This window comes from Oryctolagus cuniculus, chromosome 8 (assembly GCF_051225735.1).
Source record: "Oryctolagus cuniculus isolate XC-2025 breed Fujian yellow rabbit chromosome 8, ASM5122573v1, whole genome shotgun sequence".
NCBI lineage: Eukaryota > Metazoa > Chordata > Mammalia > Lagomorpha > Leporidae > Oryctolagus > Oryctolagus cuniculus.
Window position 1 is genome coordinate 12,461,345 of NC_142874.1, and position 12,186 is coordinate 12,473,530.

Genomic DNA, 12,186 nt, shown 5'->3' on the forward strand with positions numbered 1-12,186 from the left:
CCCAGATCTTGCCTACGGAGGTGCTCACTTCGCTTGTCCAGGGAGCGGCTCCCAAGCCGAGGAGAGACCCCCCCAGCTTCGGGCGACAGCCGCTGCACAGGCTGCTTGCCTCAGTTTCACCACGTGTACAGGCAGAGGCTGGGGGCGCCTGCCTCTCCCTTGTCCCCCCCATCCCCGCACAGGCGCAAACCATCAGAGGACCCGGGGAACGCGCCCGGCAAGCAGCGCAGGGGGAGCCCCGAGCGTTCACGCCGCGCTTCTTCCAGAAAGCCCCAGCGCCCCGAGGCCCGCGCCGGGCACGCCAGCCCGCCCCCGCGAGCCGCCGCCGCCGCCGCCGCCGCAGGAGGAAGGGGCGGCGCCGAGGGAGGGTCCGCGGCCGCCGCGGGAGGCCGCATCGCCGGCCCGTCACGGCGTCGGCGCCGGCCGGGGCCGAACCCGGAAGTGGCCGAGCCCGCGCGTCCGCCCCGCACTCGGGCGAGCGCGGGAGCCGCGCAGGCAGACGGAGCGCGCCCGGCCGAGCGGGCCATGGCCGCGGGGGCCGCCGCCGCAGGTGGTGGCGCGCGGTGAGGCGAGCGCGGCGCCCCCCTCCGGGGCGCATGGAACGCAGCCCGGCGGGCGGGCCGTGCCGGCGTCCGCGGCTGGAATGGTGCTGGCGGCGGCGGTCGGTGCCTGCGTGCTGAAGCCCGCGAGGAGCCACCATGGAGACGCCGCCGCTGCCTGCCGCGTGAGTGAGCGGGCGGGCTGTGCCGCTGCGGCCACGCGCGCCGCTGCGGAGCCGCCGGGGGCCCCGCGGGAGGTGGGAGATGCGGGGCGTGACGAGGCGCGGTGCCCGCAGCCTGGAGGTGGACGCGGGCGGAAACTCGCGCTGGCCGGGCGGGGACTTAGCGCCCTGCCCAGGAGCCCCGGGAAGGTGCTGGTGGTGGTGGTGGTGGTGGTGTGGGGGTGTCTTCCCGATCCCCGGCGGATGGAAGATTCGGGATGGGCCGGTGCGCGGGGGCCGCCGTCTGTCCTGTGGCTGCCTCCCCGGAACGCACGGGCTGCCTGCGTCTTTCGGAGCGATGGCTGTGGGATGCGCGGAGTCCCTAGGAAGGAGGAAGCTGGAAAGTACCAGATGCCCGGTGTCTCGGTGAATCAGTGCGAGCTCGCTTGCTTGCTTGCTTGCCTGCTTCCCCCGAATTTCTGACAACATTGATATCCCGGGAGCTTGTCCGTCACTCGCTGGACGAGCCGCGGCCGTTTAGGGCATGTGACCTCTTACCTGGCGCTGCAGACGATTGTATCCAGAAATCAGAGCATTTTCTGGTTCCTGGGCACCTTGGGCGGATGAGTATCGTAGCGACCTGCCAGGCACAGGTGTCTATTTCCTTGGTACCTGAGCACGGTTAGGATCAGCTAGCTGCAAACAGAATTACTTTCTAGAAATAATAGCAGCTGAAGAATTATGTGGGAGGTATTGTTGCATTATTCAGTACAAGGGTTTTTTAAATTAATTAATTTTTTTAGCATCTTGGTAGAAGTGTGGCCGTCAATCCCCAGGAGTTTTTGAGCAATTCCATTTTGATGTGCTATCCTGAGTTTCACCTTTGTGAAGGAACAAGAGCCCTTTGAATCTTGACTTTTCAAACCGCCGGCAGTCTCATTCTAAGGAACAGTGTCCCTTTCTCTGAGAGCTGTTTCATGGAGCCTTACCGTTTTTTTCAGTTAGATTTGGCCAGTCTCACTCCATGCCAGTTGTATACCGCACCAGCCTCTTGTGGTTATTTGGCCGAGTTCCAGCCAAAATATGGAAAATCCGATTTGGGCTGAAAAGATTTTTTGATGTCGTTTCTTTTAGGAGAACTAATGGGATTCGGAACTGCAGTTTCTGAAAGTACGTTACACAATTTCTAGCTCGAGTGGAACAGGTCATGGGGATCTGGAGAGGCCATGCTTAGACTCTTGCACTGACCCTCCTCTGCTGATGGAAGCAGCGGAGGCTCAGCCGCTCCTTGACTGCGGTGCCTTTGAGGGCTCTGTGGTCTGGTCCTCCCCTTCAGCAGGTCGGAGGGACCGTGATGGTGGATCGTTAGCATCAGCATTGTGCACACGCTCGGGAGCGCTCATGGCTGGATGTGTTCTCTGTATTTCTAGACAACGCCCGGCACGGCATAGATAACATGTGGGCACCTCATCTGTAGTACACCGGCCACCCACTTTGTGGCAGTTGTCTGCAGTCCCTTTTTACTTCTGTAGTGCAAGGAACTACAGGGAGGAACGGGGAGTCTTCGAATGCAGGTGAGAAGAAGGGTGTGGACAAAGCAGGCTCTGGCACCAGGGAGGAAAGGCATAGCGAGTGGTTTAACCTGAAGCAAGAAACAAATGCAGTCGATGTGTGTATGCAAATACTGATCAGACTGAAGCTAGGGCAGATCAGCCCATCCTGATTTTGGTGTCCAGCCCAGTTATTGGGTGCTGAGACCCCGTCGGTACTGCTGGAACAATGAGAGGCTGAGATACAGTGACAAACCTGGGGTGCCAGCATGGGTGAGAGAATTGCTAACGCTCCCTTCGCTCACGAGTGGCTGAAGTCGGGGAGATTTGTTTTATAATTCTGCACATCCATTTAGTGATAGATGTAAATAGGTTTTATTTGATTGTAGCCTTAATTCCAGAGTTTGTTGTAGTGTTATTTACCTTTCCATAGATCAGAAGGCCCCCCCACTTCCCCTTCACCTGTTGACGTAGTTGCCTCCACGCCCTTGAACTTCCTGCCTGCCTGGTTGAGGGTGCTGGCTTTGAGAAATACAGGCAGCATCTTTGGGAGCATCTTTGGGAAGGGGCTTCATTGTTGTGATTGGAACAAGACTGAGGCCAGTGGAAGTTATTGGGAAAAACTCGGATTTTCACAAGGATAGGTGTCTAGTCGGAGCTTTAATGCAAAACAAGATGTTTGACCTGGACTTAAGAGTGTCTTGGGTGGTGTGGTTGAAAGCAAGGACTGGTTGTGTGTGTGTGAATGTCTGTCGATGAATTCATTCGGTCGGCAGCTGTTGAATGGCTGTCTCTGCCTGGCGCTGGGCTGGAGCACTTGCTTGTACTTCTCTGTGAATAACTAGTCGAGTTTACATTGTCCTCACACCTGAGAGATCTTCCATCCACTGGTTTAATTTTACTTGAAGAGGGGTGTCTTTACTTGAAGAGGAGAGTCGTGGAGACATGGAAATATGGAGAGAGATCTTCCATCTGTTGGTTTATTCCCCAAATGCTCACAGCAGCTGGGGCTGGGCCACACTGAAGCCAGGAGTACAGAATTCAGTCTGAGTCTCCCACGGGAGTGGCAGGGACTCGAGTACTTGAGCCATCATCTGCCACCTCCCAGGTGTGCATTAACAGGAAGCTGGATCAGAAGGAGAGGTAGCCAGGACTTGAACCAGGCACTCAAACATGGGATGCAGGCATCCCAGCCAGCAACGTGACCACTGCACAACATGCTCCCTCCCCTCCCCATCCTTTTTGATCTCATATTGATTCTTGTTGGACTTTATATTTCTTCTTACTGCTTTTTGCATCCTGAAGTATATGTGGCATTTAGATTCTGTTGCATTTTGAGGTCTGGGTGATGTTGAGACACTGTGACATTTGCTTCTGACAAGACCCAGAAGCTGTGCAACTAAAAATTAGGTGTAGATTAGAAAGAAACTTCAGGTGGTTAAGTGGAGCTATCTACACTGATGAGCCCTGGCCTCAGGACTGTTTTACATATTGTAACTTTTGTAGTCGTTGTATAAGGATTTTCCTAATCATTAAGTTGGAGGAAGGCTTGAAGGCCTGAGCTCCCCTCCCTGAGCAGTTTTCTTGGCCCTGATTTTCTTACTGGCTTCTCTCTCACAAGTTGGCATACTCCCACAGGCCTCGCTTTTTTGCTTGGCCTTCACAAAACTAGGCCTCAGTTACAACCATGATTTTTCACCTGGTGCTTTCACATGATTGGAGACTCGTCACCAGCTGTGTTCACTCACAGGCAGACAACTTGTTGACCGTATTCTAAGGGATTTACGCAGCAGATTGGTTGGCTTAGAGCAGCAGTTCTCAGATTTTTGGACTTCACTGACCTGTAAAATGAAAACAAAGTTCAATATAGAATTGCTGAGTTTTTTTGATTGTGTCAAAAGAATTATTGACAAGATAATAATTATCAACCATCACAATCTTTTTATGAAAGAAAGGGTGTTTAATACTCTTCCTCAAAAATAAGGAGACGTCATCTGGCTGAAGGCGAGTCCTTGAGTTGAATAAATACAGTTTTTGGAAACTTTTTACACTGTCTTCATTTTGTTACAGACCAGTAGAAAATTCACTGAAGCCCAACATTTGCCAACTACTGGACCCGTTGATGTTTTCCATTCTTCTAAGGAGTGGATTACTTTGGATTTAGAACTTCGGGACAGGTTATGCCAGTGTTCATTTGCTTGTCTTTTATAAAGTGCATTGGGGTGTATTCTTGCTTTTTTTAAATTAGTCCTCCATGTGAATTGGACATCTCTTACATCATAGGCGTGGTAGACAAAGATGTTTAAAACATTTAGGAGCAGTAACGGCCCACAGCATAATGGTGAGAGGAGACATAGGGACCCATGTGTGTTGAAGGAAGTGTATTCAATTCTGGGATGCACTTGGGAACTTGAGAGGTGGAGTCTGGAAACAAGAAATGTGTATGTGGTGGTCTGAAACATTTCTGATGCTGGAAGATCACAGACCTCCCTCCCACACGTCTTGTTTCTGATTCAAGTCTCACAGTAGGCATTCAGTAAATAGTGGTGGTGCTTGTGCTCACTCATGACTCGTGGATTTGCGCTAGGAGTGTTTGTGAAAAGCCTTGGACTTCCTAGGATCCGCCAGAAGTTTATGCCTTTCAGTTGCTTTTCTGTCATTCTTCTTCCAGATTCCAGATATGGTTACCACTGGTGATGAGGCAGTTTGGGTTCTTCTTTTAAATCCGTGCTTATTAAATGCTGACTATGGCCAGGTTGTAGAGGTATCTCAGAAAACAGAACAAAGTCTTTCTTCATGATTGAAACTAACAGCTAATATTTATATATGTATATATGTAAAATAGCTAAGTATATAATATATAATGTATTCATAGTAGTGAATATTCTAAGGAAAACTAAAGCAGGATAGGGAGTAGAGAGTAGCAAAGTGCAGAGAGTGAGAGTTCAGATAGGGTCCTGATGAGGGAGTATTTAGGTGTTTGAGCAGAGTCTAGAAAGGGAGAATGGCCGGCCCCGCAGCTCACTAGGCTAATCCTCCGCCTAGCGGTGCCGGCGTACCAGGTTCTAGTCCCGGTCGGGGCGCCGGATTCTGTCCCGGTTGCCCCTCTTCCAGGCCAGCTCTCTGCTGTGGCCAGGGAGTGCAGTGGAGGATGGCCCAGGTGCTTGGGCCCTGCACCCCATGGGAGACCAGGAGAAGCACCTGGCTCCTGGCTCCTGCCATTGGATCAGCGCGGTGCGCCGGCTGCAGCGCGCCGGCCGCGGCGGCCATTGGAGGGTGAACCAACGGCAAATGAAGACCTTTCTCTCTATCTCTCTCTCTCACTGTCCACTCTGCCTGTCCAAAAAAAAAAAAAAAAGGGGGAGAATGGCTTACAAGGTAAAGGGAACAGCAAGTGCAGACATTCTTCCCTTCTTTGCACAGTGAGATAATTGCTCTAATGAGTAGAAGAGAATACTTCCTGTGTGTTATACACTGTACTGTCTTACATTTTAGGCAATTGGCATTTGCTAAACTACTCCTTTGACATGTTCCTTTCACTGATCTGCCTTGAAAAGCAAACCCTTGCTTCCCATGACACCACTTTTGTTTTCCTCTTCTAGTTTCTACATTGCTAAATGTGATTTACATTATTGTATTAATCTGGTCAAAAATCTTATAATGCAAGTCTCTTGGGTTTGTAGGGTTTTCTTTTCTTTCTTTCTTTCTTTTTTTTTTTTTCCAGCTGAGGAAATAAAGGATAAGTTACTTTCCAAAGTTTATTCATGATTGGGAAAACCAGGGACTCTTATCTGGATCATTTTCTTTGTCTTTGATGACTTCTTTTCTAGTACTGTTTATGAGCAGCAGAAGTAGGCTGTGCCAAGTCTTTTCAATGATTAATCCCCAACTCATGGCTCTATTTGTATCTTTTTTTTTAAAGGCAGAGTGGATAGTGAGAGAGAGAGAAACAGAGAAAGTCTTCCTTTCTCGTTGGTTCACCCTCCAGTGGCCGCCATGGCTGGCACGCTGTGGGCGGCGCACCGCGCTGATCCGAAGGCAGGAGCCAGGTGCTTCTCCTGGTCTCCCATGGGGTGCAGGGCCCAAGCACTTGGGCCATCCTCCACTGCCTTCCTGGGCCAGAGCAGAGAGCTGGCCTGGAAGAGGGGCAACCGGGACAGAATCCGGCGCCCCCACCGAGACTAGAACCCCGTGTGCCGGCGCTGCTAGGTGGAGGATTAGCCTATTGAGCCGCGGCGCCGGCCTCCATTTGTATCTGAAGTCTGAGACCTAGATCTGTGTGTTGGTCTTGAATTCTGAGCTTTGAGTAAGCTCTGATTTTAGTTCATAGCTCAAACATGGCATGTCTAAAACTGAGTTCAAATCTTTGTTCTCAGACTGACTTCACTGTATATTAATTAGCTCTACTTACTCAGTGGGATAACTATTCTTTTCTTTGATTTGTCTCTCTTCGTCTTCCACGTGTCACTGGTCCCCATGGACTATGGAGTCTTGATTTCAAGTATCTGTTGTCACTGTCCCCGTTGTGGTGAATGAATTTCATCATTGGATGCTGACTTTTTTCCAGTGGTCTCCTTTGAACTCTGTGTATTCTCTCCTCACCTTTCAGTCACCTATTCTTTTACCCTCTAGCATCTAAGAGTCACATGATGTGACTTGTCAGAACCAGATCCTCCGGCAGTCACAACCTGTCGACATTTTGACCTTCTAGATCTGAGGTCGTCGTGTGATTCAGTCTCCTGCCTTATCGCAGGCCTGCCGGGATTGTCTGTCCTTTTCCTACGCTTCCATCCTCCTGTCCCTGGTTAAAGTAGTGTGGACTTCCTGGGAGGCTGGTTGGAGCCCCATCTCCTTCACAAAGTCTTTAATTTTTATTCCAGTTCATTCCAGCATGTTGTTGCATTCCTATAGTGTCTTCTAATCAGGAGCCAGTAATCTTGCACCTGTGTGCTGGCTGGGACATGAGGGCCTCCCAGTTAGACAGTAACTGCAGAAGGGTCCTTTTGCTCCCTCACTGATACCCCTCACCCTGCCTAGAACAAGGCATGCGGTGGGCATTTAGGTAGAAAATACCTATCACAGCTGTTCTCATTCTGAGTATTTCTAATAATTTGGAGTTGAATGTTACAATTAAAAATGAGGGAGGCCCACAGTATTGGTAAGAATATATCTGCTTATTCAGTTTCACTCCTGACCTCAACATTTTTTCTTTGTAAACTATAATTTCATATAGTGTTGAATGCTTATAATAGTTCTCTGACATTAGTAGGTAAAGTGAATACCTTTGACATTTGTGTTACATCTCACACTCAGACTTATTTGTAGACTAATGTTTGTAATTAACTGTCTGAAGCCCAGACAGAACGTGATTGACCCAAGGTCACTTTGTTAGTATTTGGCACAGGCAAGACTACAGTTCCAGTCTTCCTGATCCTGCTTCTCTTGTAGTCCTTTTTTGTTCAAGTGCTGGAAAATGTGGGCCAGTGTTCAGAACTGCTAAGTCAGATTGCTGCCCCTCATAGTGACCAGTAGTGGACCCTCTTAGTGACTAGCAGTAGTAGGAAAAGAGGCAAAAGAAAGGTCAGAAACACGAGTGGCAAAAGACATGGGGCTGTTTGAAGTGGGTCAACCTTCTCTTCCCTGTTTGAGCATCTCACAGATACCCAGCTCTGACAGTGCTTTGTTTTTATTTATTTATTTATTTATTTTTGGAGAGGCAGAGTGGACAGTGAGAGAGACAGAGAGAAAGGTCTTCCTTTTGCCGTTGGTTCACCCCCACAATGGCCGCCACACCGCACTGATCCGATGGCAGGAGTCAGGTGCTTCTCCTGGTCTCCCATGGGGTGCAGGGCCCAAGCACTTGGGCCATCCTCCGCTGCACTCCCTGGCCACAGCAGAGAGCTGGCCTGGAAGAGGGGCAACCGGGACAGAATCCGGCGCCCCGACCGGGACTAGAACCCGGTGTGCCGGCACCGCAAGGCGGAGGCTTAGCTTAGTGAGCCGCAGCGCCAGCCTCTGACAGTGCTTTGTTAATTGTTTATGAAATACTCTCTAGGGGCCGGCACTGCGACGTAGCAGGCTTAGCCTCTACCTGTGGCATTGGTATCCCATATGGGTGCCGGTTCAGGACCCAGCTACCCCTTTTCCGATCCAGCTCTCTGCTGTGGCCTGGGAAAGCAGTAGAAGATGCCCAAGTCCTTGGGCCCCTGCACCCACATGGGAGATCGGAAGAAGCTCCCGGCTCCTGGCTTTGGATTGGCCCATCCCTGGCCATAGGGGCCACTTGTGGAGTGAACCAGCAGATGGAAGACCTCTCTCTGTCTCTCCCTCTCTTTGTAACTGTACCTCTCAGATAAATAAAGAAATGAAAATGCTCTCTAAAAGATTGATCTTGCATAAGACACGCTTTTACCCTAGTCCCTTTCCTGGTAAGTCACTGTCAGGGACAAAAAGTGCCTGATTGTGCTGTGCTTGTCATGTAGGTGGGAGGGAAAGAGGGAGAGAGCTGAGTGGAACTGAGGGGAGTTTTTTACAGCTCTATTGTTCTACTATCAGAGAGCAATTATACTCCTGCTTCCATGGACCTCCCCACCTCAGCCTCCCAACCACCCGCCTCCTGCCAGTGTTCCGCCCGACACCTAGCAGACAGCCACACAGCCACGCAGTCAGTTATGGGGGAGCACAGGGGTGGTGTGTAGTGGCCCTCCCTGTCCTTCACTGGGTTGAGGGTTCTGGTTTTTAACTGCTGATCCATTTTTGTAAAATTGAGCATTTCTAGGTTTTCTGGTTTCTTTTCCACATCAACGAAATTGCAATTATAGCTTTTAACCATGTATGTATTACATTCTGAAGTATTCAGTGGCTTTGTAATGATACTGTCTGTAAGGTGCTCTGTGATTTAGCGCAGGATAGGGAGTTTATTGTTGTCTCATAAGATGCTTCATATTCAGTTCAGAGGTTTACATACTGAAGATGTGTTCCAAGTTCTTATAGGTCTGTAGGGCAGACATTAATATTTTTTATAAAGTATAATCTATCTGATAATATAGCCATATGTGTATAGATTACAGCTAGTTTATTGGCACCATACCTACCAAAAGTTTAAATTCCCAAGACTTGAAGGACATTTGCAGAATGTGTTTCCTTGCCTTTAGTTAATTGTAAAAGCTGAAACTTCGGCCCTGCCACCCACTGAAGTGCGTTTGCAGGAGAGAAGGTCGCTGACTCCTGCAGCATCTGAGCAGTGTGGTGGTCTGGTTGAGGTGAGGCGTGTCCGAGTGTTATAAAAAGTGTGGAGTAGCCCAGCAGAGGATGTTAAAATACTAGTCACGTTTGCATCTCCACTTTGGGTACCCTGGATGTGTGTGGCAGCAGTGTTGGTGAGACGTGGCTTCAGAAGGCAAGCGTAGCTGGGAAGACAGCAGGGAAGTAGAAAAAATATTATAAAGTAATGGAGAAACTTCAAAGCAGTACAGCACTGGATGGTGACTTTGAAAACAACAGCTGCTGACGCGAACTTGGCAGAAATTTGTGAGTAATGGTGGGTGACTCACTGCAGGCAGGGGAGTCGCGCTGCCTTTGAGGTGAACAGGCAGAGGGGAGAGCAGAGATGGTGGTGACCACGCAGGGGCCACGTAGTGGTGTCAGGAACATGAAATGTCTTTGATCCCCTGGTAATTTTTGAAGCTGCATTATTCCCCTGAATTGTCGCATTGTTTCCACTAAGAAAACCCTAAAAACATAAACAACTCGTGTTTTCTACGGTCCTTGTTCTCAATCTGGGAGGATTGTCCTGCGGTGGGAGGAAGTGGGTGGTGGGACATATTACATCACCTGTTTTGTTTTTCTTTTCTTTTTTTATTCAAGCAAAGCTGCCTGTCACCCCTGCCTCTGGAGGTGCAGAGAGCTGGCCTGACTTTCCACGTGGGAAGGGGTGGCCATGTGTGGTTTGGAAAAACACTTGGGGTCTTCAGATCCTTCTGCTCCCCATTGAAGATCGTTGTTCTGAAGCAAATAATAAATAGCCAGGGAAAGTGCACCTGATGGCTCAGGCGTCCTCAGCATGGTTGCACTACGTTTGAACGTTTGCGAGGGTTGTGAAATCTTGGCCATTGGAGGGAGACAAGTGGTTGGAGACTTTAATTTCTTCCTCTCAGAACTTAGTACCACGAGTTGTGTGTTCTTCGGCAGTTTGTCACGTCACGTGGGAAGCCAGTCTTGCCCATGGTTGGGAATTTGCAGGAGTCAGTGGCTGAAGGAGGGCTTTGGGATTAACTGGTCCCAAGCGTGGGCAGTACCGTGGAATCCGAAGCCTGGGACACCTCAGCCACTTTAGAAGCTGTTTTAATCACAATAGGCTGTAGGATAATTGCAAGGCTAGTTGTAGCGTAGAGTTGGAAAAGACTTTAAAGGTGAAAGACGCTTGAAAAGGTCTCCTTTAGAGGAGACAGTTCTTAGAATGAGAAGCTTTTTCTGGAAAAGGCTGGCTGTTGGCTTCAGAAGGGAAAGAGGGAGAAGGTGTAACTGGCCTTCCCCGGGATGGCTTGAAGGGCAAGCCTTTACCTCCCACTTAGCCACTTGTTCCTAGTGTGTGCAGTTTTCACATCTATGGTTTTAGAAGTGATGCGTCATTTTGTGTTACTCAGTTCTGCTTCTGAATGAGAGGCCATCTAACACAAAGCCACGTAGGGGATGGAAAGTCATAGAAAGGACGTTCGTGTTGAAAATAGACCTGTGCAGCAGGGGTGCAGAGAACGCGTGAGAAGAAAATTCAGTGTGATTTCTTACGTATTCTTTTAAGGCTTTGAGTAAAGTCTTTCCTTGCAGAGTTTTTGGAGCACATGAGAGAAAGCGGGAGCTGAAAACAGCTTCCAGAGAGCACGGATTCGAGCATTGATTGTGGTGCGGCAGCTGTGGTGGTTAATTCTGTAATGCAGGCAGTTTAATTCCTCATTTCTTAAGCAAATATAAACACTCTGACTCTTAAAGAAGATACTCTTTTGAGGGCAGAGTCGCTGCTGCTTCCACTCTGAGCATTGGAAACTCTTCTAATCCTCAGTATAGTGTTTTCCTTCTGTCTGAACCTTTGAATTATTAAACTAGAAACAGATAAGGATCACTATCTTGCTATATGTGTGGACATCCAGTGTGTGTGGTCAGAAAGTGAGTATGGATCTATATGTCTACACGATGGCTCCTTTGCCCGATTTCCCACTGCTTTCTTTACAGTGAAGATGAGAATATCTGTTTTATACTATAAGTGTTCTTCAAAAAGTTCGTGGAAAATGTGTATTATGAAAAAATTATGCATGGATTTCAGAAAAATCTTTTGCACCAAAATAAACTTACCTTTTAATTCCATTTTTCTACAAAAAGTTTTATTTGTATTTTATTTATTAGAGAGATAGGGAGCTTCCACCCACTGGTTTACTCCCCAAATGCCTGCAATGGCTTGGACTGGGCTGAGCCGAAGCCAGGAGTTGGGAGCTGGGGCAAAACCCCAGTCCCTTGAGCCATCATTGCTGCCTTCAAAGGGTCTGCATTAGCCGGAAACCAGAATCTGGAGCTGGATCAGCGCATCAGACCCAAGAACTCCATCCAGTATGGGATGTGGGCATCCTGACCACTAGGCTAAATGCCCGCCTCCATGAAGCATTTTTTAAAAGATTTATTTATTTGAAAGGCAAGAGTTACAGGAAGAGGGAGGGACAAAGAGATTTTTCATCTGCTTGTTCACGCCTCAAACGGCTGCAATGGCTGGGGCTAGGCCAGGTCAGAGCCAGGAGATTCTTCTGTGTCTCCCGCATGGGTGCATGGATCCAAGCACTTGGGCCGTCCTCCGCTGCTTTTCCAGGTGTTATTAGCAGGGACCTGGATCAGAAGTGGAGCAGCCAGGACTGGAACGGCTCCTATGTGGGGTGCAGGCTTTGCAGGCAG

At 49.2% G+C, this 12,186-nt stretch overlaps 1 protein-coding gene across 2 annotated transcripts in view; it reads left to right on the forward strand.

The window, feature by feature from the left end:
* Window positions 1–437: 437 nt before the first annotated feature.
* The window catches only part of KLHL2 (kelch like family member 2), a 123,232-nt gene continuing 111,483 nt past the window's right edge, over window positions 438–12,186 (forward strand). The window contains exon 1 of one of the 2 annotated variants that reach the window (XM_070047275.2): window positions 438–724. Coding sequence is in view for 1 of the 2 variants with exons in the window: in XM_008273508.5 (XP_008271730.3) it covers window positions 699–724 (26 nt within the window). In the remaining variant the exon portion in view is untranslated. The remainder of the gene's footprint in view (window positions 725–12,186) is intronic. The other variant, XM_008273508.5, reaches the window with a different exon arrangement.